Source organism: Struthio camelus, chromosome 3 (assembly GCF_040807025.1).
Source record: "Struthio camelus isolate bStrCam1 chromosome 3, bStrCam1.hap1, whole genome shotgun sequence".
NCBI classification, from domain to species: Eukaryota; Metazoa; Chordata; class Aves; order Struthioniformes; family Struthionidae; genus Struthio; species Struthio camelus.
Window position 1 is genome coordinate 55,279,167 of NC_090944.1, and position 26,580 is coordinate 55,305,746.

Genomic DNA, 26,580 nt, shown 5'->3' on the forward strand with positions numbered 1-26,580 from the left:
TGGTGGCCCCAAGAAACCTGGGTGCTAACAAAATCCCACTCACGCAACCAGTTTAGGAAACTCTGCTGTAATACAAAATAATACTGACAGTTAGATTCATTTTTATATGTACTAGTAGGGATAATATGATACCGTGTACCTCTACTCTAATTCGCTTTGCAAACTGTATTTTAATACTGTACAGTGAGACACCAAATACAAATTTACTCATATTATTCATGGGAATAAGTGAAATAAATATGTATCCAGAACAAGATTTATCAAAAATACTTTCTCATTCCTCTGCTTTATGAACATATACAATTGTTGGGCTGAAAGAAGTCCATCCATTCCATTTGAGTTAACAGCTGTCAGTGTTTTTCTTCCCTTCAATTATTTGCCTTGTTTTTATCTTAAAACAAACAAACAAAAATCTGTAGCTGCTTCTCTTTATGACCTTTGTTATTCATTTGGCAGTTTGTCAAATGAACTTCTTGCCAAATCATTTTGTTCTCATTTTGCCTTGGCTATCATTCAATGCCCTGTCTCTCATATCTGCCACTAGTTCAAATAGTTTTAGACCATTATTTCTCTCTCCTCTGTGCAGAGCTTGGTGCACACCAGTGACATTCCCTCTTACTCTTTTCCCTTACAAAGATGACAGACCCAGTTTATTTAAAGTTTTTATTAGATCTTTCAGTCTGTTTATCTTTTTGCTGAGCTCTGCTCCACCTTTTCTGTTATGAACTTCAGATAATAAAGACCAGACTATGTTGCTCTTCCTTGTATTCAAAGTACATTTAACCATGAGTGATCACACTGCAGTCAACAGAGATTGCTTATGGAGTAAGGTACTACACAACTCAAGATTCACAATCTGCCTTGGAGTGATCAGAACTATACACAATATTCCAAGTTCAGAGAGGTAATTTCCTCTGCTTTCAAGTACATCTCTTACGTGGCTTATATTGTTATTATTTAGCTTTTGCTTCTGATTAGTTTTATTTGAAAACAGATATTTTTAACCCACCCCTAGTATGATGGTTTATATTTAGTCCCACTGATGACTCAATCCCATATGCCTAGCTTCTTAATGTTACAAATGAAGCTAGACTGCAGTGCTAATCTCATTTTAGTAACCACCTCAGACCTCCTTTCCTCCAGGTTCAGATGATCAGAGACTTCATATAAATGCCATACAAAGAAGGAAGGATCCAGTAATTCTGACTACAAATGCTCTATTTTACTTTTAAGCATATGTTTTATATTGACTCTTTTCCAATTAATTAATGGCTCTTTGTTCATGAGATTATTAAAAATTGTAAAAAGTTCCTCTGCCTCCTTTGATGTCTTCCACAGTCTTAACTTGGTCTTAATAATAGTTAAATTGCTTGGGAACCTGGTTTTCCAGAATATTTTTTCGTGTACATATGACTGATTTTGAGATTTCTAATATTTTCTGATATCTCTTACATTTTCTGCTGCAAATAAGACAAGAATGCGTATTTCTTTTTCAATGTCATATCTATTACTTTAAGCTGTATGTGAGACTTTGAGTCCTTACAATCTTCTACGCTTTCTTAATTTATCCTCAATCTTTCCCAAAATTAGGAAGAACCACCACAGAGTTTCTCTCTATCCTTGCCTCTCACATTTTTACATTTACAGAATCGTATTTTACAACAAAATCTCCATTATTCTGTTGAGTTCCTGTTGCATTTTAAAATAATTCTTAATTACTTGGCCACTTAGACACACTTTTCTTTATGCTGTATTTGTTATTAAATGGCATGCATAGCCATGGGGTTAAATGTTTTTATCTTGGACCATTTTCTATTCCAGCCCCTTCTCTCTGTTTCTGCCCACTGATTTTCTTCTGTTCCACTCTACTACTCACCTTGTGCGATCTTTCAAAAGTATGAGGACTAGCTCCCATCTCTAACCAAGACAACCAAGACCTATGTATTTCTCAAAACTACACTGAGAAAGGCTTTCTTTCTTTTAAATATAGTAGAAGTAAATATTTGATCTTATTAATCATGAAGATACTGCTCATTTTACTCCTTTCGAAACAAGCATATGTAAATAACTATGCATGTGAGTATACAAGGAAATAACAATTCTGAGGAGTTCTCTCTTCTTTCTCCCCTTTTTGCTTTTGGATTGGTTAGCTATGGACGCTTTAGACCATGGAGCAGCATAATACACCTGGCCTTTAGGAAATAGACAGATCACCAGAAGTACACATTTCAATGTGTATTTCAAAGGAACGCATTCCAACTTTCTATGTAAAAAGAGTGCATAGCAGTTTTGTTGGCTGGGACCTGTGGGGCGCATGCAGTTCAGGAGATCTGCGCTTGGCAGCATTTACAAACAACCACCTCTTACACAATGTGCATAAATTGCTCTCCTAGCCTGCCCCAGGTGCTTCCTGCCTAGACCTCTTCCATCCCTTCTACCTAGCATGGCACCAAGTTTGAGTTTAGCTCCATTCACTATAACTCTGCATGCCAGCACATTTTTGTTTTTTTAAAGTAATATATGTTAACTAACTTATCCCCCAAAACCTTAGGTTAGTCTCTCTAGTGCACTGCGGTATATCAAATGCTGGTAACAACAAGGGCATGAAAACACAGAATATCTTCCAATTATGTCTCAAAGATTATTTTTTAAAGCACAAAATTTTTTGGAAAAAGTGTCAGCTTCCGTTGGTTATTATAACAGATGTCCCCTTGTGTCCTTGTGCTGGATCTTGCTGCATCCTTAAGTGAGAAGTTACATCAAAGTGTGATCCATTACAACCTAGTGAATAGTTTCTAATGGTTTCAGTGTCATAGAGATGCTCCAGCGCATATCCAGTTAATGTATAAGCATGCTTATCAAAGTACTGCCTGTGGGAGCTGTAATAATTTGGAGAAGCTGCTGAGTGGTCCCCTGGCGTTTGATGAGGGGACATATCTGAATGCATGTAGTCTTTACCTAGCACCAAACTAGATTTAGATATTCGGTCAGAATTGGGGCTGTTTATCCTAGACAGCGCTGTGGGGCTGTTGTCATAGTCATTCTCATGTGGGCTCATAATCTTTCCGTCTCGTTGCTGGATGTGTTCACAGGGAGGAGTGTTGGCCACTGTAGGGACGCGGCAGACATCCCCTGACAACTGCTGCTGAGGATAGTTTGCAAAACAGATAGCATGCTTTTTCCCTGTGCCATTAACGGACACCAGAGGATCAGGGGTTGTTTTCCGTAGCTGTAGTCTGTTTTCTTCCTCTTTAATCATTTGTTGGGTGGCTCTTATTAGAGTTTCAATTTTGCTGGGTTCGTGTGGACTGCTCTGATACTGCTCAGTGCGGTATCGGTCACCTGATTCACTGGCAGAGCCAGGATCAGGAGAACTAACGACACTGTCCTCATCCCAGTGTCCTCTCCCTAGGAAAGAGAGAAAGAGGACAAGCATTGAGGTTGAAGGAGGCAAACAATCTTAAGGAACAAGTGCTCTGAACCTTATTTTGCAGACTGAAAAACAAGACAGAGGCAAGTGACTGGTAACAAAGTCACCAAAAATGACCATGGGGTCTACACCCCTCGCTTTTTGGTAACAGCCTCTCGTTTCCAGTGTCATTTGGCACATGAAACAAGTAACAAATACAGCTTACAATATACAAGCAAGAGATCTAAGCACCTAAACACAGACATCCAGTGCCATTTAAGACACTCTAGGGCAAGCGAGGAGTCTGCACAGGCCCAGCATGCATGGCACAGACTCTACAGGAGCTCTGTGTCTTCTGCAGAAGCTAGAGACCAGGCAGGATACCCTAGGGCAAGTCAAATTGCATTTAATACTCATATTTCTGCCCTGTCTCCCAATGTCTCACTATCTCTTTGCATCAACAAAGTCTGAGTGAATTGAGAAGATGGTGAAGACAAAGATCTCAAAGAATTGCAAGCATGCATCATTCCAGTGTGTCTTCTTAGCCCCTTCTAAGATCTAAAACATAGAGAAAGCACTGTGGAATAGTTTGTAGTCCCATAGTGCCATTATGTAGGCTCTATGACTATAAGCAAGCTGAAGTCATGAAATAGTTACACTTCATTAGATGCATAAAAACCCATAAGAACCTTACATTTAGACAGGGTTACTGAAAACATATGATATTGTTTTCCAATTTATAAATACTTGCTGTATAAAACTTTTAGAATGGGAAAATGTAACTAGTCTTATCTCTCTTTAAATAATAAAGCCAAGCCCATAGACATATCAGAGGTGTTCAGCTTGCATGTTGCTGAAAGGACAGAATCAGACCTGTCAGTCCTCCCTAGGAAGAAAGTGAGTGATCCCCACACCTGAAGCACCAGCTGAGCAGATACTTAATAAAAAGTTTGATAAAGGATTTGCTAAGATACATGCCCACAGGAGGGAGGTGTTGGACTTGCACAAATTACTTAATGATGCTTTGCACGCTCCATTATAGGAGTGAGGCCTGAGGATAAGACTGCTCAAAGGAAAAATATTTTCAGATTAGCCTTGGTTGCTCCTCCTGCTCTGTACTGGATTATCTATTTGAGTGGCAGACTGACACCACTGTGTTGCTGCGTTCATGACAAAATCAGTAATGGGTTTTATAATAAAAAATACCTTCCCCTTCGTAGGTTGAGGCACTACACTGCGGAGTGTCTCACAAGTGAGAATTTATCCTTCACATCAAAGACCTTGGCCTAGAGTTTGAAAGGAAGCTCTAAGGGCCAGAGTGCAGCAGGTGCAGCACATGGTATGTCACATATACCACATATAAAGACAGCGCTCTAGACTCCCTGAGGGTGACTCAAAATGCATGGGCTCCCATTAGAGCCTCCCATAATCTTCAATTAGTTCTCATCATTGTAAGGTGACTAGAAGCCAGAATTACCAAAGGATACTTTAGAAGAACAGAAAATGAGAAAAAGAAACTGCCCAAAGAAGCTGCTCTGATAGCAAATTGTCAAAAATGGTTTCATTTGTGAAAGATTAAGGTTTGAAATGGGTATATTTGTACGTTTTCAAGGGAAACTGAGATGTTCCTCTCCTGAATAGAGACAAACATGTCAAGTTCTGCCCCCAAAGCTACATGCAGACCGAAGGCCCAACAAAACAACATGATACTTGTGATACAACAAAGAGTATAACTGCAGCACCTGGAATAACAGTCAAGCCAAAGAACAAACTAAAATCAAATTACGTTATCAGTTTGGAATAATTACTTTGATAAAAGTATAGAATAAATGTTTACACTACATTTGTTTCTCAATATACTATGTCTATATTACTGTCTTACTATGTTTAGCAAGAATTATCACGCATGTAACTTAACGTCTGTAAAGTTACCATACTCTGCTCAGTTCTCCTTTTGAAACACAAGTATTACAGAAGTAAAGAACAGACACAAGGAAGGACGGTGTGTTTTAACAAGAAAAGCAGAGAACAGCACTGATCAACAAAATTAAGGGCTTCTCTTTCCTTTCCTCACTTTTTCTCTAACTGTATTTCCTAGACCTTGCTACTTAAGCATTTTTCTACTCTTGACAAAATTTTCCTTAGATTGGAACTTTTCTTCCTGGCCTCTAAGGGCTTCATTCTACAAGTCAATTGAGGTGTGCCAATTTAAATAGCCCTAGACCATGCACTCTTCTGAGTTCTGCAGATACCACCTATGTTTGACAAAAACATTTGAATGAAAAACATTTGGATTTTTCAAGCAGCATCTATCCTTACAACCTATACCCTTGTTTTTGGGTCAGTTTCAATGTCTCAGCTCTCAGCCTACACTCTAAACCTAAGGACCTTTGAGTTTACCCAAACCTAAGTTCAACCTTTCCCTGTGAATTTTCGACCAACATCAGTCTCTGAAGATGTGCTATACAACCTGCCAGACACCTAGCAAGGCTGCAGGCTTGGTGCTGAAAATGCAGCGGCTTAAGCTGACTAAAAATTGTAGCTGAGAATAACTGTTAGAAACCAAAAATAAGCATTTATTTGAATTGCCAATTTTAAATAAAAATAAATAGCAAATCTTACATGATCTAGAAATAACCAGCGCAGAAAAAAAGTTCTTTTTTCTCCCCTAAACATGCAACCACCTAAACTGATCCAAGTTTGTTGGAATGCATCTCACCAGATCATTTCTACTAGTTTTTCTATGAAACTAGGCAGTCCCTACTAAATTGTAAGAGATAATCCTAAAGTTCTTTTGAACTCGTTTGAATAAGTACCCAGTCATACGAGTAAGTATGTGAACTTTATCTAACTATCCTGAACCTGAAGAAATGAGTTTAATACTTTCCCTCTCAGTCTGGCTAAAACTATTCAGAGAACAAGTTTCTTAACGTTTTTCTGCACATACTCTTCTAGTCCAAGACATGACCAGCAAATAGTCCTAATATTTAGAAAATTAAAATAAGAAAATAATTTCGCTAAACCCTTTAAAGATTTTTTTAAATATCCAGATGGATTTAATTCTAACTGAAATTTTGTATTATGTACATTTATCCAGGCTAGTTAGGTTTTAAGTCAAAGAAACAACACACTTCTAATAAGTGTGTCATTTTGTTCACATTTTTAAGATCTTCCTTAAGATCTCAACAATCAGATATTCCTACCTTAATTTCACAGTTTGAAAAATATAGAACAAATTACTGTATTTAAACCAGACTGTCATACTCAACTTGAACTGGAGGTACTCCTCATTTCCATATAAACAGCCTCTGAGAGAAGGCCACACATCAAGAGTCTCTCTCTTTATCTCACATGCACTTAAGCAGCTGTATCTCTGTGTCATGACTTTGCTGCTGTATCTGAGGTGGTGCTGCTTCTGCAAATCCGTGTCATTTCTTACCATGAATCCTGTGCACGGACGTGATGTGGGGCATACTGTTTTCATACGCTTCCCTGCTTTCAGGGGATGACTTTGTGAGGGGCAACGCTGAGCGGGAACCCCACCAGCTCTCCCTTCCAGGCTGCGGCGTGCCGAGGAAGTATCTGCCAGCTTCGCACCTGCCTCCTTCGCAGGCCTGCGTATGGAAATGTCTGTCGTCAGTCAGCCGGGAGTGGTCGAGCGCGAAGCCGTAGCAGAGCGCGCTGCGGTCCGAGTACTGCCGGTAGGCGCAGGAGACATCGTGGTGCTGGGAGCTCGGCCTGTCCGCAGGCTCCAGGAGCTGCGGAGAAGCAGTGTCGGTCAGGGGGCTCCCACCCCACTGGCTCTCGTGGTCAGATTCAGATCGCTCCGTGTGAAAGCCAGAATACTGCAAAACAAAAGCAGAAGCAGGGAAATTACTAAGCCTAGGTGAAATCAGCAACTGAAAAGACAGAAAAGGAAGCATGTGGGGGGAGGGTGTTTTTTGCAAGTGTGCTTACACATCTTTACCTTCTCATTGGACTGCTCATCCTCTCATGTATATGTAATGAGCTCGCAGATGACAGGACAGACATCACGAAAGTCTAAAACATCCCATGTCAACCCGTAATAGCCCTATCTCCTTTATGATGTGCAATACTAGGCTCGCCAACATCAATGTAGTAATTCAAAATTTTTAAAATATGTCCAGGTTTTTCCTGCTTTGAAAGCTAGTGCTTATGTTCAGCAGTGGTGCTCCATTGCTCGACTGCAAAGCACTTTTTAACGGGATTGAAATAACATTCCCGGTACATTCTCTCACGTCAAATTGAAACTGAATATATTTGCAAGTTCTTTTTCTAAGGGTCCCCACTCTCTTCCATGTGCTTTTCTCTCTTACCTGGGATGGTATCTTGGAACTTCTTTCCTCCTATTAGTAGGGAAAAGAAAGCTTCCTGTAGATCCCGGGACTCCCAGCACTACTACAGAGTAAAGCTCCAAAGTGATGGCAGGTCAGTAGGAAGCTGAAATCACAGCTCTGTTGCAATGTGGGAAGAAGCAAAATCCAGAAACTATTTGCCAGAAAAGGGGACCACTAGCCAAAGCAGGAGGAGTGGGCATTTAGGCACCCTCCCCGCACAGAAGAAAGCTAGCAGGCAGTTGGAAAAGCAGACAGAATAGAAGCATGAGCATTTGTAAGGGTTAAGCCAAATTTCATAAATTTCTAGATGTTCATAATAAGTGTTTCAGACTTTTGGATAGTTTCTGGAAAAAAAGAATGCTTATAAAACCTCCTAGGATTTAGCTATCTCATTTTTTAATCTTTTTATTTATTGGTGCTGTCAAAATTCATGGAGCGTTTTTAAATCAATTTCACCCATGATTATGGATTGGGATGAGACCAAAAGCTGTGCATGCTCACCTCTTCAGTACTGCGTATTCATATCACAAATCAGTGTATTATAACATATAAATTCGGAATTCTCCCATTCTATCACTTACCTTCCAGATGCCCACTCTGCCCTTTCTTTTAATAGGTATTAGGCCTCTCTCCTGCAAACATAAGCTTACCTTCCTTTTCGTTAGATTGAGTTGCTATGAAACTCTTTATTATCAACCAGGATCAAGGTTTTGTGCACTTACCCATCGAAAGTACTGACCATATGTTTGATTTACAGAAACTTAAACCATCTGTGCAACGTCAGTAGTGGAACTACTTGGTTTTTGGCACTTAATTGGGTATTTCTTCAGTATTCCAGTTTATATTTGTGAATACTGTTTGTTAACAAGATAAGTAATTTAAAGAAAAGCAAGAAAGGACAGCGGCTTTGCAGCTCTAAAATTATATTTTGTTACGGTTCTCAAAAAAACCCACTACGCAAAAAGCCTACAGGGAGATACAGAGGAGATAAGCAAGCTAGTACCACTCAATTCATCTCAAGATCTTAGAGATGAAAGGATAAATCTGATTTTGGATGGAGGTAAGATAGTTAGAGTCACAGAAAAGTTCTTCTAAATGTCATTAATTCGGTGTAAGTTAACTAGGAACTCTATTCAACTGTCGTAGTGTTGTGTGACCAACTAGACAAATAACTTTTCTATTGTCTTGTCAGAACTAACATCTTCAAACTACTTAATCACAAAGATAGCTTTATAAATACTGAATAAATTATTGTAAATCTTCTGACAAAAATATATAGACAAAATTAGGGTTTCAATTAAAAAATTTAGAAACGATCAACAAAGCTCTAACTATTCAACTACATTTTTAAAAAATTCACAAAAGTAAAAATTATTTTTGTATCTCCTCTTACATTTAAAATTATTTAGTTATTTATTATTTAGTTATTTATTAGTTATTTAGTTATTTATATTTAAAATTATTTTTCAGATTTGATTTTTATAAAAAAGTTTTTTTAATTTAAAAAGTTACTTAAATTGAAATATAAGATAATATAACATAAAGTTTAAAATTACTTTTTTGTATTAGAAACAAAATTGATAGTGTGTATTTCTTTCATGAGGCAGACAAAAAAAATAATTTCCAATAATATTATTTTGAAATTTCTTTTTTTTTGATCATCTATGATGATAATAAATGTCAAAGAGTCTTTCAAATTGAAAATTCTGAATTTCATGAGTCTAGTAGGTATTCTTCTACCAGCTTTCAGTCCCAAAGGATACTTCAAGGTCCAGTTTAGCTTTCTTGGAAAGGAACATCTTCATATAACTGAAAAATGGCTCTCTCTTTTTTTCTTTTTTTTGTCTTAGACCTAACCACAAAGGATTCAATTGTATAGGGCCTTCATACACTTTTCTTAAAGAACGGGAAACCATTTCATAGGATACATATTCAATGTATCAGAAATGCACCATGTAATGTCATATAACCATGTAGTCAAGACCAACAATACTTCATGCATATTCTTTGCACTTGATGTAAAAGATGATTACTTGAGATCTGACCCATAGCAGCTGCCAGGCCATGGGCAGAAATAAATTAACGCTGAGATGCCTGTGGCACACGTTGTCTACTGAGGTTTGATATAACTGCTTATTCTTAGAGAAGAAGACAAGCAAGCATAGGCCAGAAATATGTCTAATTCCTTAAAGCTAATCACATCTCAATTTGGCATCATCAGGCTTCCTCTACTGCTACTGTCCTACCACTGCCTCCTCTGGGAACCTGACGTTGACAGGTGGCGGGTACATATATGGGCATGTATGACATGCTGACGGGGGGAGAAACGAAAGGATGATCAAAGATAGTCCTCTGCTGAAATGGGAGCAGAAACCCTATCTCTCAAGTCAGAATTAGGCTGCCATATGTCAAGTGATGAAAGACCACAGGAACAGAATTAGATTTAATGAAAATTCTGGCCAATCAGAGTTAGTGAAAGTGTTGGGTTTTTGTAAGAAGTCCAATCCTGCCTCACCAGAAGTGTTTTCCTTTCTGCTAATTTTTGATCTCTGACTCCTCTCTGGTAAAATGTATTTTTCTTTTCTTTGGTAAAGCCTAATTTAACCAGCAGACAGAAGTTAAAACAAGATGAAGAACTTCTTCAGACAGGCAACGCCTGAAATCACTTCAGGTGATTTTGAATCATCTTCCAGCATAAACAGCAACAGCAAAGAAATTAAATGATCTCCAGCTCGTTCCTGCAAACTGAATTGGCACCTCCAGATACTAGAAACGTCTTCCAAAGTGCTAATTCAGTGTACCATCCCAGTGAGATCGGACCAGCAGGATTAGCACTGACACAGGAAGGGGTTATTGACCATCACTGATGCTCCTTTTACTCCAAGAAAAACTTCGGAAGGGCTGAAGGGGGCAAGGAAACAGGAAAATATCAATTACATGGCTAAGAAAATCCTGCTTTAAGAGAGGCCATAAAAATGTGTTAGGCCAGTAGACAATTGTAATATTTCTCGAGTGATTTTCTTTTACCTGATCTTTCATTCCTACAGGTGTCTCGCTGGCCTGAGCACTCGTCCTGTTATATACAGCGATGCCAGATGTTCAAACAATAGACGTCATAGTTATCTAATTTTCTAGCAGCCTTCTCAGGTTTTTATCATTATAAACATTAAATATATAGTGAAACCCTCTCAGAGTAGAGTCCTCTTTTCCATGACAAACTTTCACTACATCAGCATTAGCAGCTTTCCTCTTGATTTGTGTCTTAAGCATGAGAAAAAGCATCACAGATGCGGGCTGCATTGTACTAGGAACATATGCATGCTTTTAAATCACTTTTATCTTACTTTTTACTAATGTAATCCTGAAATGTAAAATATGTTCTTTTTGCATTCACTATTATAGGCAGAACAGATGGTGAAAGGCTTAGATTAAAGTAATACAGCATGTCCATTAAAATAACCCCCACTGCTGGTGACTCTTCAGCAGATCAGGAGTTAAGTTATGTTTACTATAAAAAGAGGGTTTTTGCTTTGCTCTTGAATGCATTGGAAGTTGCCAAAGCTTTAGGCTACAGCAAGAAGCAATAAACAAAAGAAAAGCTGACTACAATTCAGCCTATTTCTGGTATCTTTACCCAGTTCTTTAAAATAGTAGGTGATATGTTTGGGTCAGGGTAGACTGCAGAATTAATCCAGATTATTTTTTAAAGTAGCTATAAAATCAATGCACATATTTACCTCCAATGTCAGTTGTGTGGTGAATTAGCAATTATTAATACACACCTCCTAAAAAACATTGTTACTTCCAAAGATAAATGCATGCTGTAACAAACACCAAACCCCCACCCAAAAGACATTGAATATATCCTTAATTGTATGTGTGCATGCATATTATATACATATTTTTATCCAAGAACTAAGATGAGATATGGAGCAATAAAAATTTATCCAGATCTGACCATAAAACATTCCCATTAGAGGCAGACAACAGACAATTTTAAATATTTTTTTAAATGATCATCATTAACGGGAGATTAAACTCCAAAGCAGTTGTTCAGATGATCACAATTAAAATGTTTTTCCAATCTTGTTGCTATTTCCTGTGTACAGAATAAATGAGGTCCAGGGCTAGCTTTTAGGAACATAAAATAAATGAGGTCCAGGGCTAGATTTTGGGAGCCCCTCACGGTGATTATTACTATGGAGGAAGATTACAGACCTCTTTTAACCAACTCTTTTAACCAACATATCCCTATCACGTCCTCATCTCTCCCATTTTTTTCACCTCTGCTTTCAACCCTCCACCTCTCTGGTAAAACAGCACTAGAAGACCAACCTTCCATGTGTTCAGGCATATCCTAGAGTTGTGTGATTAATTCTGAGTTGGTCTCCTCTCTGCTCACCCTTTCTGTGCCTGGGACAGGTTGTGAACCCACAAGCCAACTGTGCTAAAGTCAGTTAGCGTTAATTAGACTCTAACCAGCACCTCCAATTTAACGAACTCAATTTTGATTATAGAGTCTACAAATGCTATATAATGGTAAGTCTGTTCGAGCGTACAATTTGAGAAAAAAACATTACTACTGTGTTAGGTGACCAAGACATCCGCCTTTTGCCCTGGTAGGCAACATTCAGCTGAAATTTGTTAACTCTGTTTTTCTTACAGTTCACATCTCATGTAGCTATCCTAGGGGCACACAGCTGTCAAGGGAGTGGATTCTCAGACATCACCCAATAAAGCATATGATTCCCTTTTCTCCTCAAGAGTGAAGAAGCAAAGTAAATGCTAAGGGGGAAAGAGAAAAAAAAGGAAGAAAGTGCATAAATTTATAATCTCCTAGGTGCCCTTAAATTTGAGAAATTCCTCTGCCTACTGTCATTATTTTACTCATCAACCTCCTGCTTCCTTCCCTCACTAAAACCAAGCTTGTATGTAAGCCAAAACCCATGCCCTCACTTTCCAGCCATGGCTTTTGAGTCACACTAATTCTCCACAACTGACTGGCAAATTATATGGGCTGGAGGCTGAGGAACACAGGCAATACCACCTGCTGTATTTTCTTTACAACAGCTTTTCTTAGTCTTTCAACAGCTTATTCAGTGGTTGAGAAGGATGAGAGAGATGCAAAGCCAAGCTGCCAGCGTTGCTTGTGGTGATGTGCTACAATGAACGGTATGACCATTTTTCAAGATATTGGCAACTAGCACTGCTGCCTCTTTATGAATGACGAAATCTGTGACTTTACTACCAGGCAACTGGTAATGAGGATGCAAAATGAAACTGGAGACTAAACATCAGAAGCAACAACCCCTGACAAACCAACAGCCTCCACACTACTCTTTTAAAGATGCCAGTTCAAGAGTTTTTCTGGTGGTAGAGAGAATAAGGTGACACTAACGAAAGATAGTTTCAGAAAGTGATTTATGTAGGTCAATAACAGGTCTTCAGGTGGGATTGTCCTGCTAGCAAATGAGGACTTTTAAATGGGAAATAAATGATAATTTCAAAAACTCAAGGACAGTCATCTTATAAATACAATTTAGAATTAAGTGTTGGTATCTTTCCTAATTCTTTAAAGTGGTTTTAGTACAATTTTTTGCTGTGGAACATTCAAGAGGGAAGGCTATTTTTTAACAACCCACAGAAATGTATGTAAATAAATGATGAAACAACAGTTGCCATAACAATCTCTGGCAAAATTAGATTCTTAAAATTAAGAAACTGAGTGCGTCTAGGTGCTCAGTTAAATATTCTCACTGTTAAAAGCAGATGTCATTTAAAAGAAATTTTTATCCTTGGTGCTTTTGGGGGGAAAAACAAAGAAACAAGGAAATGATTTAGGTGCTTCAGTACGGGCTCACATTCCACACTTTAAGAAGTCAGTTCAGCACATAGCGTGCCTGCAGAGAAACTGTAGTCATTAAGGTGATTATAGGCCAAATATTGACCTGGAGTCTTAAAAATATTTTGGTCTTCAATGTTACATTATGAACGCATACAATTATGTCCACTATGTTGTGGAATTGTTCCATTGAGCTATGACTCTAAAACTTGGATCATTATTTGGTAAACAGAGTGGTTAGTTACAAACCAGATTTTTTTGAGCAAAACAGTAATGCAATGTAAGTATGCAAATGCTGTGGCACTGTCTGCAGAAATCAGCTGTCTAAACAAATTGCATAAGCTCCAGTTTAGACATTCAATCAAGTCTGGTTCATTCTACAAGCAGGGACATGTTCATAAAAGGTTAGGCATAAATATGAAATCTGGGAAATTAAAGTCTGCTAATATCAATGGCCACCTACTAGTGTTTTCTCCCATTCACATCTTTGTACATGGAAGAGCTTTCTTGTTCCCATTCAGCAAGCTAACTCGCCCTTATCCTCCTCAAAATTCACTCCTTGTGACCAGTGTTTTAGCATTATTCTGCTGTCAAACATCTGGCAACTTTCTAGATAAGACAGACTTATTAAAGAGTAAGGAAAAACAAGAATTTACTCAAATGGTAAAACTCACAGTCCTCTCAAATCAAGTAAGTATTTCAAAACGAAAATTTTCACTTGTCCTTCTGTCCACTCCTCATAAACTCAGAGCCCTGCGCTGTTATTGTTGCTGATGATGATTTATTATGCATGCTGAAACATAAATGTTTCCAGCTTTTAAGAAACAGGTTAAAGAAACATATTCCTGTCTCAAGATCTTATAACCTGTCATCCTTTATTCCCTTTGAGTAACAAGTTCTTTGGCCCATTCTAATTACTTGGTTGAAATATCAGTCAAAATCAAGATATTCAAAAAGACTTAGTTTTGTTTTTCAAAGACAACTACCTGTGGGTATGGTGATGTCCTTGATTTTGACTTTGTGCTCGAGAGGCGAGATTTGCTTCCCTTTCTATTATCCGTTATGGTCGGAGTTGAATTTGCGTATGAGAATGCCGGCTTGGTAGCTGTGACCTGATCCAAGGAGAGTTGTAGTCCTTTATATTCAGTATCCCTATGTAAAAGGCAAAAGTGAAAAACAAACTCACTTCATATCTTAATGGGAAACATACCTCCTCTCTTAGTGGGGGGTGGAAACAAAAGATGTTTTACGAAAAAAAGGATAAAACCATCCAGGGCAAGCCAGTATATCACCCTAATACATTTAAGTAGTATAGCTTACTAAACAATAGCACTATTTTTACACTGAAAATATGATCATTTTTTGCATCCAACTGTCATCATCCTGAGCTACTTTATTCAGTAATGAAAAACAATGGGATGGGAATTTCTAGGTATTATATTACAGTTTTGCATTGGTTGCACAGCTAAGCAGTAAATAGGATACATTTTCCTGAAAACTCTTTAACTGCACAACTACAAACTTACCGTGTGTGCATGTGTGTGGGTGTGTGTGTATATATAAATCAGCTCATATGTACAGATGACTGAATAAACTGGAAGAAATATTTTTTTATGGAAAGCACTTAATTTTTAAGGTTATATTTTTCACTATTTGCAAGTTGTTCAGGAAACTGGTGCAAATCTTTATTCTTATATCAGTCTTGTGAGCCTTTATTCTTTTATTGGAGAATAGAAAAATTATTAATTAATTCTTCTTTTATATTGAAAGAGCTTTCCAGTGAGAGAAAACACATAAATAAATAAAAATCCCATAATTTAAGTGGTTAATCACACATTCACAAAATACTTAGGAAGAGCTAGGAATAGCAGCAGTTCGTAAAGATCATCGTTACTTTCTTTACAATCTCTAATAATACATAACAGTAAGAAAAACTGGCATTATTCACAATGTCTTACTAACCAAAACAAGGGCATATGCATTGGCCTGCACCCTTCCGCACACATCTGCACATCTGCTGATGCTCAGGGGAGTAAGAAATGAGCGCTGCAGCTTTCATGTACTCATACGGAACTTATTCTGACAATGATTTATTCAAAGAGAGCAAAGCGAGAGTTACTCCCTGACCTACCTACCTGGAAGAAAGGGAGAAGGATTCATGGCTTTTCTCTTCCTTTGTGCTAATCAGCAGAGACATAGGAGAGCATAGGGAACAAAAATGCTTCACTGATGCATGTATGCAGTCAAAGAGGCAATGTATTCATTCACACATTTCTCCACTCTATCTTCATCTAAAGACTCATTCTAGTCCTTAATGAACTATATTAATAATAAATTGTTTAGCCAGCTCTAGCAATCGAATCTTGCTCTATAATCACACATGTAGTGAGGTAAGCCATGCCAGTTTAACAATTTTTTACAGAGGCACTGCACCACAATCTGAGCATATCACAGCTTAGTACACTGAAGCTCTTTCAGATAAATACCAGGGCCACAAGAATAAACTTGATAAGTGACTGAAACAAAATGAAACAAGATGAATCTTTGGGCACCTACACAAATAAATATGCAGAATAGACAAATCAACTTATGCCAATTCCACACTAGAATTTGTTTGGACCTGATAAGCAACAAATCTGTTGGGAGAACAGATTCTCTGTTGCAGGCTTAGTTTTTCAGGCAATGCAGGCAATGTATATATACTCATATGTATACAACACATGAAAATGAATCACTGTTTTTAGAACTGGGCTGACTACATTGCTTCCAGGCTGTAGTAGACAGAGATTTGCTAAATACAATTAATGCTTTGTAATACAAAATTACTTCTTAATAAGGTTGTTTCTTCAAATGTTGGCTTGTATAGAAGTGGGCCGTTGCTATCATATTTGCATTTCAAATATCCTACCGGCAGTAAAAGCATCAGGATACAGATATGTGGCTTGGCCTATTCTACAGATAAGGCTCATCCACGCATTTTGAAAGCATTAATCTTTCTAGTGCTTACCCTCAAGAGTTTTGGTCCAGACCCCCGTTCACTTGACAAGCAAAGCATCTTTCTCCACAACTAAGTGCTACCAGACTGTCATTATATAATATGAAATATCAGAAGTGAAGAATGTCAATTAATCTTTATGTTTAACTACTAAAGTAACATGAAGTATTATCAATAGTCCTGAAAAAAGTATAAGTCTCATCCTGAGTTACACATTCCTCGTGACAATCTAGTTATAAGCGGAACTAACACTGAGCCAAAACTAAGTAGACAAATGCTCACTACCTCATAGAAACGAGGAGATTTTGCGTTTTGTTTGTCTGTTTTTATCCTACTGACTCTTTTGCCTTCCTTTCTGCTGGATAATCCATAGTATTGCATCCCTGCCGTTACCTACTTATCTCAGGTGCATACCAGTTGTAACAGTCTGCTGCTTTCTCATGTTAGTGAAAGAATTTAAAAAAAAAAACTGGAAGAATTTTTTACACCACCTCCATGTTCAGACCACCGACTGCTACTTCGACATTGTATGTCCACTGTTAGTACCTGTTTAAGGGCTAGGCATTCCAGTTTTGTAGACTATACTGTGCATGGCTTTTAAGTCATCGGAATTTAAAGTTAGGGTTAGGGATAATTTAAATTAAATTAAGATTAGGGTTGAGGGAATTGCTGTTAGGTGCTACCTTTCTAAATCCTTGGTATCACTAGGTGTTACTTTCCCAGAACACCACGCATTAGAATAAACACTAAAAGCTGTTATTTTCAGCTAGTTGCTTAAGTAGTAACATCACTAAATAAAGAATAAAAAGAAAACAATGTGAATTTCTCGCTGTTGAATGCAAAGCTTTACCTAAGAAAAATCCCATCTGTAGTATCCTTTCAACTGAAACACCTGAACTTTTTTGCATCACTGAGGCATGATTCAATACCATTTCAACCTTATTCTAGCACAGCTACCCCTCAGAAGAGCCAAGATAGATACCAGAACACCACACTAACAGGCCAAGATAAATACCAGCAGTATTTAAAAAAGTGGAAAAGAGCAAAGAAAATGTGAAGGAAGGGTCTTGTGGTCTCAGTTAGATGCAGAAGATGTTCCATCCAGAAATGAAATCGTTTGAGTATATCCATATGTATGGTGAGGCAAAGTACTGGAGGAACCAGGGCTCCTAGTAGTACACAATCTACAGATGGAAATTCTGTCAACTTCCTGGAGGAATTTATAAAGCTCCTGTCAGCCGCAGTACTATAATCTCCCCATTCCTGTTCTCAGACACCTGAATCTTCTATTTCACACCATCAGTGACACAGTAGTACTGGATCTCATGTCCTATATGTAATTCAAACAGAGGTGGTGGATACGAGCCCCTTCCATCAAGCTCCTCACCTTCAGGATCCCACAGGGATCCATATAATCTACATCTATCTACATGAGACTGCTGAGAGAGAGAGTGATATGGCTTGTGTTCAATTACTAACAGTATGTTGCTGACAATCTACTATTTATCTCATTTTCTGATGCAACTATCATCACTACAAAACATCAGAATGACTACAGGAAATTAGCTCTTAAATGAAGAACAGATGGATCAAACTGAATCCAGACAAGACCAAAGTGATGCTTCTTTGCAAAGGGAAACGCATTGAAGACCTCCATCTTTTTATGATGGGAAACAGCCATTCTTTCCTCAGTTGTATGGAAATTTGAGGTCCTCTTTGACTCCTCAAAAAACTTGGATGCATATGCTTTTGGCAGCATATGCTTCCAAATACGTATTATTTCTCCACTAGCTTGCCCCTTTCCCCCGACCAGAATCTGGCCAGCATGGTCAATGTATTAGGCACCTACAGATGGCATTATCATATTTCATTGTAAATGTAAAGAAAGTAGAAGATAAAGCGCAAACTTTAGCTGCTACAAAATCCCCTTTTCTTCTCAGATCCAACTTCTGGAAGCATAGCTACTCTGTGCCCTCTCTCTGGCTCTTCCAGTGCCCGTTACAAATCCAAAAGATAGCATGTGAAACACAGTGGCCACAGTCAGTCTAATGAAATTTTCAGGAAGAGATAAAGGTTGATTAACAGGTAGTCCACGAAAAAAAAAATGAAGGAGCCCCAGAATACCACAAATCCTGAACTTTCGGCAAACAACAGAAGCTTGCACAAACATACCAGTTGAGCCTGTGAATAGAACTCACCATTAAACAGAGAAAATGACACAGGTTTTATACTGCCTTGCTGGAGGAAAAAAGATGAGGAGAGAGTGAGTCATTCATGCTAGTTGGGGACACTGGAATAAGTGACAGAGGTTGTTGACACACAGTATGGCCAAAACAACTAAAACTGTAGAGATGTGCTGGGCTTTTTGCCGTTGTGTTTGCTGGAGTGCTGGGGGGCCGTTTGGGATCGCTTGAATCAAAATCTAGAAACTAAAGCAAGGGCATTACAGAGCTAATGGTACAAATAGTTTTGAAGATATTAAGATTACCTATTTAGAGATAGTATTGGCTATGGAACAGAAGAGAACTTAAGCCTTGAAAAATGCTTTCAAATAGCAAGAGCAGCTGAACAGGATGTATCCAGAGGAAGGAGTAAAATAATGATATCCATTAATGAAGAATAAATATCCAGGTTCAACCAAAAAAGCCTAAGAAGGTTAACAGACAAACTCAAGAATAGTTATTCATATATATATATGTGATCATTAGCAGCATAGGCAGCAGCCTTGGAAAAAAAAAAAGCAAAAAATCTTCAGCCCATGGAAAACTCTGCAAAAGGCCTAAAAAAAGTACGTTTTTACCTCTCAATGCCACAAGATGCCAGAAGGAAGAGTAAGCTGCACATGCGGTGACTGAGAATATACAGATACTCAATGAAGAGAGAGATATTTATAGCGTATTTCGTTGCATCAAAAGATACGAAATTTAGACACCTTAAAGACGACTCACAGAAATTCGATTTTCATGCATGGAGTTATGGCATTAGATTAGTAACATACTGCAGTTCAGTCTCTCCAGCAGCAATCAGAACATCAGTATACGATGGGAAATAGAACTTTTATTCTCAGATCCCTCTCAATTGATAGTCTGAATAATATGTAATGATCATATTGCTACCGGGAAATCATAGCAAATAAAAGATAAAAAGGCATCAGGTGGACATCTAGTGCTGACAAACACTGGATAACCTATGCCTATGTCATTCATTACACATATTAAGGTATCTATTAATGTAGCACAAGTTGAATGTAAAAGTATTAGATAATCTAAATGCAACAGATTTCTACATCTTAAGTACAATCGTTCACACAACTGACGAAAATTGGAAAGCATTTATCCCTGCAAAAGAAAGCAAGGTGTAATTTTTATCAGTTACACTATTATTTCTGTTGAACTAATAATATATGCTCATCATTTCCTCTAGTTCAACATGAAAAAAATTTGAAAGGGGAGTTCTTAATGCTTTCTGATTTTATTTTGGCTAACAATCAAAAAATCACTTTGGTTAGATTTTCTGAAAGTCTGTAAAGGCTAATGAATAGAAATCATGAAATTAAACTCAAGGTATTGCTGTCATTAATGTTCAGTCTGTTTTGCTGAGTGCCTCCAATTTAGTTAAAATCAGCCGTGAAGGTAGTAAAAGTTTGACACTTCCTCATGCATGTCAGACCACAATACTGTAATATATCATTCCTCTACTTTTAAACAATGCCTGCAACTTTTAACATTTCCACACTCCAGCTCATGCAATGCTAACAGAGCTCATTCAGCAGATGAATGAAAAGAGAACAGATTCTGGCTGTTTGTCATCTTCATGACTTTCTAAATCAGCAGATGGTACAACAAAACAGACAATTTCCTCATCTGCTGTGTCCTCTGCTCACGTACAATGTGGCTCAGAAATGTTTACAGAGGCTCGGTTTGCTCACGAGACTTGTCAGGAGGAGCGTAAGCAAACCCCTTAGCGTATTCCAGAACTGGTCACAGTGAGGAGATTTCCCTTAGCTTATACAAGAAGCTAAATGTCAGGACACTAGCTTGAAGTGAAAAAAAAAAAAAACGTTAAACTTCACTACTTGTTCTGAAACTGTGCTAACATCCAGTTGTGTGATCTCAGAGATACTCTGTGTCTCAGTTTTTCCATCGGTAATTGGGATGATGATAGTGATCCTCTTTCTGGAAATTTTGAGTGAAAAGTCCCATATAGCCTGACCTGCTGCTCACCAAAGTAATTAGAAAGACTCTCCAGAAAGTGTTTATTTATCCATAACACTCTTAATGTTAACCAATCCATCTAGTTGGAGAGCTATGAGATCTGCGCAGTGGATCCCTTCACTGAGTTCTGGGCACCTATTTATCCCCATAAATAGCACAAGCAATAGTAGCTGTTTACATCTTGTTGAGTCAAAGTTTACAATTCCTCTAGCAGTGAGATCCACAAACATGATGTCATGTTGCTGTATTTGCTTTTAAAAATAGAGCAATTCAAACCAGAAAGCTTAATTAAATGATTTGATACATTCAGGAAAATTGAAGCATGAAGTTTCCTATACAGATCATTTACCATAAATGTCTGAGGACATTTTCTAACAGCTACTGTCGAAGAAATTTTATACATTCCCTGATTGGTTTCTTGTCTGAGACTGCAGTCATTTAACTGTCGGCTGGAGTTAAATGAAACATTCTGGCCTCTAGATAATCATGATGCAGCAGAGTTTTCAGCAGTCTGAAGGTACGGTTTGTCATTCCCAACCGCATGTCTAACCATTCCTGGGGTCCTATGGTTCCCTGCATTTGCCTTTATTTACTAGATTTGCTTGACTAAAATGTGCACTAGAGATTTATTACTCTTTGTAAATAAAATGCCTAAGATATCCTAGGCTAATTATAAAGATAATGATCATCTTTAGTTACGTATAGTACTGAGAAAAATGCTTTAAATAAACTAAATAAAATATGATGACCTGAGTTTAATCCTGTAACATACATTTATACAGCGTATACTTTATTTTAAATATAAGGTGCCTGGGAAGACAACTCACTAAAAGTCATATCTGGTATAAATTCAGTGATTGCCAAGCTAAATGGAACAATGTATTTGACAGTAGTTCATAAAGGTTTGTATGTATTAGAATATATCTGAAAATGAGAAATTAGGATGAGAGGGATATAGCCTGAAACGCCTTTTTTTTTTTTTTTTTTTTTAAGTATTCAGAGTATTCTAACATGTATTTGGGTGGCCACAATAAGAAAGAAGAGTAGTGCAATGTTTTTTCTGAGAGCAAGTTTAACGTCGCAGAAGAACTCCATGTCTCAAGTCCACAGTGCCAGCCTTGATTAAACAATTATGTTGATCACTTTGTAATCATTCTGGGTTTTTCACTACTTTAAATTTGTATACATATACACAATAAAATTTCTGAATAAACCACAGAGGCTTTAAATGAGACTTTTAAAAATCTAATTTTTTCCTTTCTTAAAATTACTCCTTTTCAACCATTCCATGAAATATAATCTCACCTCAGTGCATCTGTATATTTATGTACACAGTACCCCTTTTAGAATTAATGCCATACAAACGTAAGTTCTCACATATTCACATAAGACTATATCCATTTCACAGCCAGCCAGGCTGGCAACAGTGGAACAGCCTACTGTTATACAGGGTAGGGTTTTCTATCTCATTCTTCTTAACATTATTATATGTTAAAAAATAATATCTTGAATACCACAGACACCTTTAAGACACTGACCTAGTAGCCTCGTGGTCTGGATTCAGTTCTCAGCTCTCCCACAGGTTGTTGTCACATTGGGCAAATCATGTATCATGGGGTTTTTGGTACATGAAACTCAGCATTTGCCTGAGTTCACCCTCAAGGCAGCCAATTGGACTTTTAGTTTGTATACTGTCAAACTTAGCTTAGCACTGATCGCTTCTGAGAATCCCTAGCTTAATCTTTCTAAATTTCAACTCTAAAAAATGAGGATAATAATGTTTTCTCATAGGAACACTTCTTTCATGGAGCATTTTTGCCCATCTCAGCTATTAAACTTAAGCTTTTCCTAAAAAGGGACAATCTCCCACTATCAATGCGTATGGTGGCTAATGTTCCTAAGCTATATCTCAGACGCAGCCGCTAGCTACATCTCTGCCACAAATAAAAAGAAATATATTTCCAGAGACCAGCAGTCATGTCACTACTGATGTAAAGCATGTTGTGTAATATTTCAGAATATTAAACCTAAATGTTGTTATCTATGTCCTATACCATTTATCCTTGATTAAACCTCTTGTAGATAGTTAATCATTAATGATTTCTTTACAGTTGCTGTGCAAACAGTTCATTCATGTCTACGAAATATCAAATTTCACAGATGTGTTCTTTAATTGGATTCATTTATTTCTAATCTGCTTAAGCCTTCAGTACTGTAATGCTTGACTAACACTACATTAAAGTCACTTATTTAAACTGCTAAAATAAATATGAGATGTGTTCTATGAATAAAAAAACTTGACTGAATACATGTAATACCATTGTTCTTGTGTACCTAACCGGGCAGAAACTATTAGAAGTAACGCACTAGATGATAAGTATATACTACGCTTGGATAAAAAGATTCGGGGGTGGTTGCTTCTGACTTTTTGGCAGAGATTATCAATAACAAGGTGGACTCAGGAAACTACAGACCAGTCAGCCTCACCTCCATCCCTGGAAAGGTGGTGGACCAGCTCATCCTGGATGCCATCTCTAAGCACGTGAAGGATAGGGAGGTGATCAGGAGTAGTCAGCATGGATTCACAAAGGGGAAATCCTGTTTAACCAATCTGATAGCCCTCTATGATGGAATGACTGGCTGGGTAGATGAGGGCAGAACAGTGGATGTTTTCTTCAGTAAGTTATGAGACAGTGTCTCCCATCGCATCCTCATAGACAAGCTCAGGAAGTGTAGGTTGGATGGGTGGACAGTGAGGTGGATTGAGAACTGGCTGGATAGCAGAGCTCAGAAGGTTGTGATCAGCAGTGAAGAGTCTAGTTGGAGGCCTATAAGCTAGTGGTGTCCCCCAGGGATCAATACTGGGTCCAGTATTGTTTAACTTATTCATCAATGACTTGGATGAAGGGAAGGAATGCACCCTCAGAAAGTTTGGTGATGATATAAAACCAGAAGGAGTGGCTGATACACCAGAGGTGTGCTGCCATTCAGAGGGACCTGGACAGGCTGGAGAGATAGGCAGAGATCATCATCATGAAGTTCAACAAAGGCAAGTGCAGAGTCCTGCCCCTGGGGAGCAATAACCTCAGGGACCAGTCCAGGCTGGTGGCTGACCTTCTGGGAAGTAGCTCTGTGGAGAAGTACCTGGGAGTTGTGGTGGACAACAAGTTAAGCGCGAGCCAGCAACGTGCCCCTGTGGCCAAGAAGGCCAATGGTCTCCTGGGGTGCATTAGGCAGAGTGTTGCCAGTGGGTCGAAGGAGGTGATCCTGCCCCTCTCCTCAGCCCTGGTGAGGCCACATCTGGAGTGCTGGGTCCAATTCTGGGCTCCCTAGTACAATTGAGACATGGCGCTACTGGAGAGAGTCCAGCGGAGGGCTACCAAGATGATGAGGGGACTGGAGCATCTCTCCTATGAAGAAAGGCTGAGAGAACTGGGACTGTTCAGCCTGCAGAAGAGAAGGCTGAGAGGCGATCAGTGTGTAGAAGTATGCGAAGGGAGGTTGTCAAGAGGATGGGGCCAGTCTCTTCCCAGTGCTGCCCAGTCATAGGACAAGAAGCAATGGGCACAAACGGAAACACAGGAAGTTCCATCTGAATATGAAGAAAAACTTCTTTACTATGACTGAGCACTGGCACAGGTTACCCAGAGAGGTTGTGGAGTTTCCATCCTTGGAGATATTCAAAAGCCTGGACACAATCCTGGGCAACGTGCTCCAGGGGACCCTGCTTGAGCAGGGTTGGACTAGATGATCTCCAGAGGTCCCTTACAACCTCAACCATCCTGTGATTCTGTAAACAACAGATTGCTGAATCCTAAAGTTTCCCACTGCACATTCAGATATGTAATAAGGAGCACCAAAAGGAACTCCTCGTGATTTCCATGAAGGATGTTAGCTCTTTTTACTTTAAAATACAGGCATTTCTTTAGGGATGAGAGCCTCATTCCAGCTCTGTCCTTTCATTGCAAGTAAAAGGGCTGAAATGGCCAAGCAGGTGTAAAGAGGATTTGATTATTTCATCTTTTGTATGTAGGTAACAGTAACTGGAAACATGCCACAAACTGGTTAATGGTCACAGTTCTGGGTCTTTAGCAGCTACAAAATACAATTATGTAGCCACGGGCTTTGAGTTATTAGGGACACATATGACGCTTTCCTCCATGGTACTTCAGTATTGTCTTTAAAACCGAATTTCAGTTTCCTGTTTCAACCAGTTAGCATTTTTAAACTCCATTTTGGTGAAGAATTCTCTAATTTATGTTTCATGTTTACCACTGAGAAATTTCACAAAAGAAAGGTGCATCACACTGCAGATAGGTCACTAATAACACAGACTGGCCTGTGTATAAGAAAGTGCACATCCCCATACCCCTGCACTAACCCCTTCTACACTAAAACCTCAGATGTTGTATGCTCTGATCCTCCCATCTGAAAACCTGAAGAAGCTCAGAGTGGGACAGCAAGGGTGGTGGGCTTGGAAGAGCTTCTCTGTGAGGAAGAGGTTAGTAGACTCCTTAGGCTGAAAAATAAATGACTAGGGGAACAAAATACAGTCTGTAAATTATGAGTGGCATAGAGAAAGTGAGCAGGAAACAATTATTCACCTGTTTCTTCTAACAGAATAAGTTATTAAAGAAAGGGCTATTAAAGAAACTAAAAGGTCATAGGTTTATAACAAACAAAAGGAAGCCTTTCTTACCTTATTTACTTAAGCTACTCCTTGCTAAAAACTTGCATGGTTTCAAAAAGTAGTCAGAAGAATTCATGGAGAAGAAAAACAGTGAACATTTCCAGCTAATAAATTCAACGATCTCACCTATAGCTAGGAAGTCCTTTGAACTTCTTGAAGACCAGAATAATGTGCTGGGGAAGCGCTATTGCATATTTGTTCTATTTTTAAACTCTTTCCAAAGTATTTGCTATGATCACTACCCATATGTGTCTGATTCCGTATGGCTAGTCTTATGTTACACAATACACCACAGCAGTTTAGCAATTTCATGCTTGAGTTCTTTTAAAACAGTGCAGTTAATAGTCATTCTGACAATCTGTTGTTTTTAATTTTAACAACTTGTTGTAAAAATTATGTTACTGATACTTTAGATTTGATCAGATCCTCTATGTGCTCCATAATTAAAGGTTTTGTTGTGAGAACCTTACTAACATCCTAAGGTGAAAACTTACTTTAAAAAAATATTTAGCTTTTCTGTGATGATTTCGTCTTCTTTGAGAAGGATTATATCTCAGTTGACCCTACAGACTCTCCGATAAGCTACCTGAGCTGAGAATAGTTTTCCTGAGAGAAATTATGTTCTTGAAAAATGGTTATTATTAGTTCCATTACTTCCTCCCTGGCAAATTTCCTTTATTCTAAGTTTCTCCAATTTCTAGCGACTCTAAATTCCTCTTCCCAGCTGTATTTTCTGATCTACACATCGAGACTTCTCTTTTCTATCTTCCATCTAACTGCTCGAGTTTTGCTTCTAGAACCTCACTCCCATCCATCTTTATGTCTGTGTATGTGCACCGCAGGCACCAGTTTCTCTCCAGCATACTCCAAGAAACTCTAGACACCATGCGAAGCCCACACCTTTATATCCAGTAGTTAAAGTCACCATGTAGTCCTCACCAACCCAGCCATCTGTATGCCTCATAACTTACTTGTCCTTCATTCTAGCCTGCTTTTTCTAATCAGCTGGACCCTATGGTAGAGGCATGTTGAGTCCAAGGATTCATGACTTCTGTCTGGTAAAGGGGTCCCG

General features: G+C 38.4%; 1 protein-coding gene across 1 annotated transcript in view; it reads right to left on the bottom strand.

The window, feature by feature from the left end:
• Positions 1 to 2,510: 2,510 nt before the first annotated feature.
• The window catches only part of SIM1 (SIM bHLH transcription factor 1), a 49,217-nt gene continuing 25,147 nt past the window's right edge, over positions 2,511 to 26,580 (bottom strand). The window contains exons 9-11 of the mRNA XM_068936446.1: positions 14,596 to 14,761; positions 6,849 to 7,254; positions 2,511 to 3,408 (exon numbers count right to left, since the gene is read on the bottom strand). Coding sequence (XP_068792547.1) covers positions 2,678 to 3,408; positions 6,849 to 7,254; positions 14,596 to 14,761 — 1,303 coding nt within the window. The 3' untranslated portion in view covers positions 2,511 to 2,677. The remainder of the gene's footprint in view (positions 3,409 to 6,848; positions 7,255 to 14,595; positions 14,762 to 26,580) is intronic.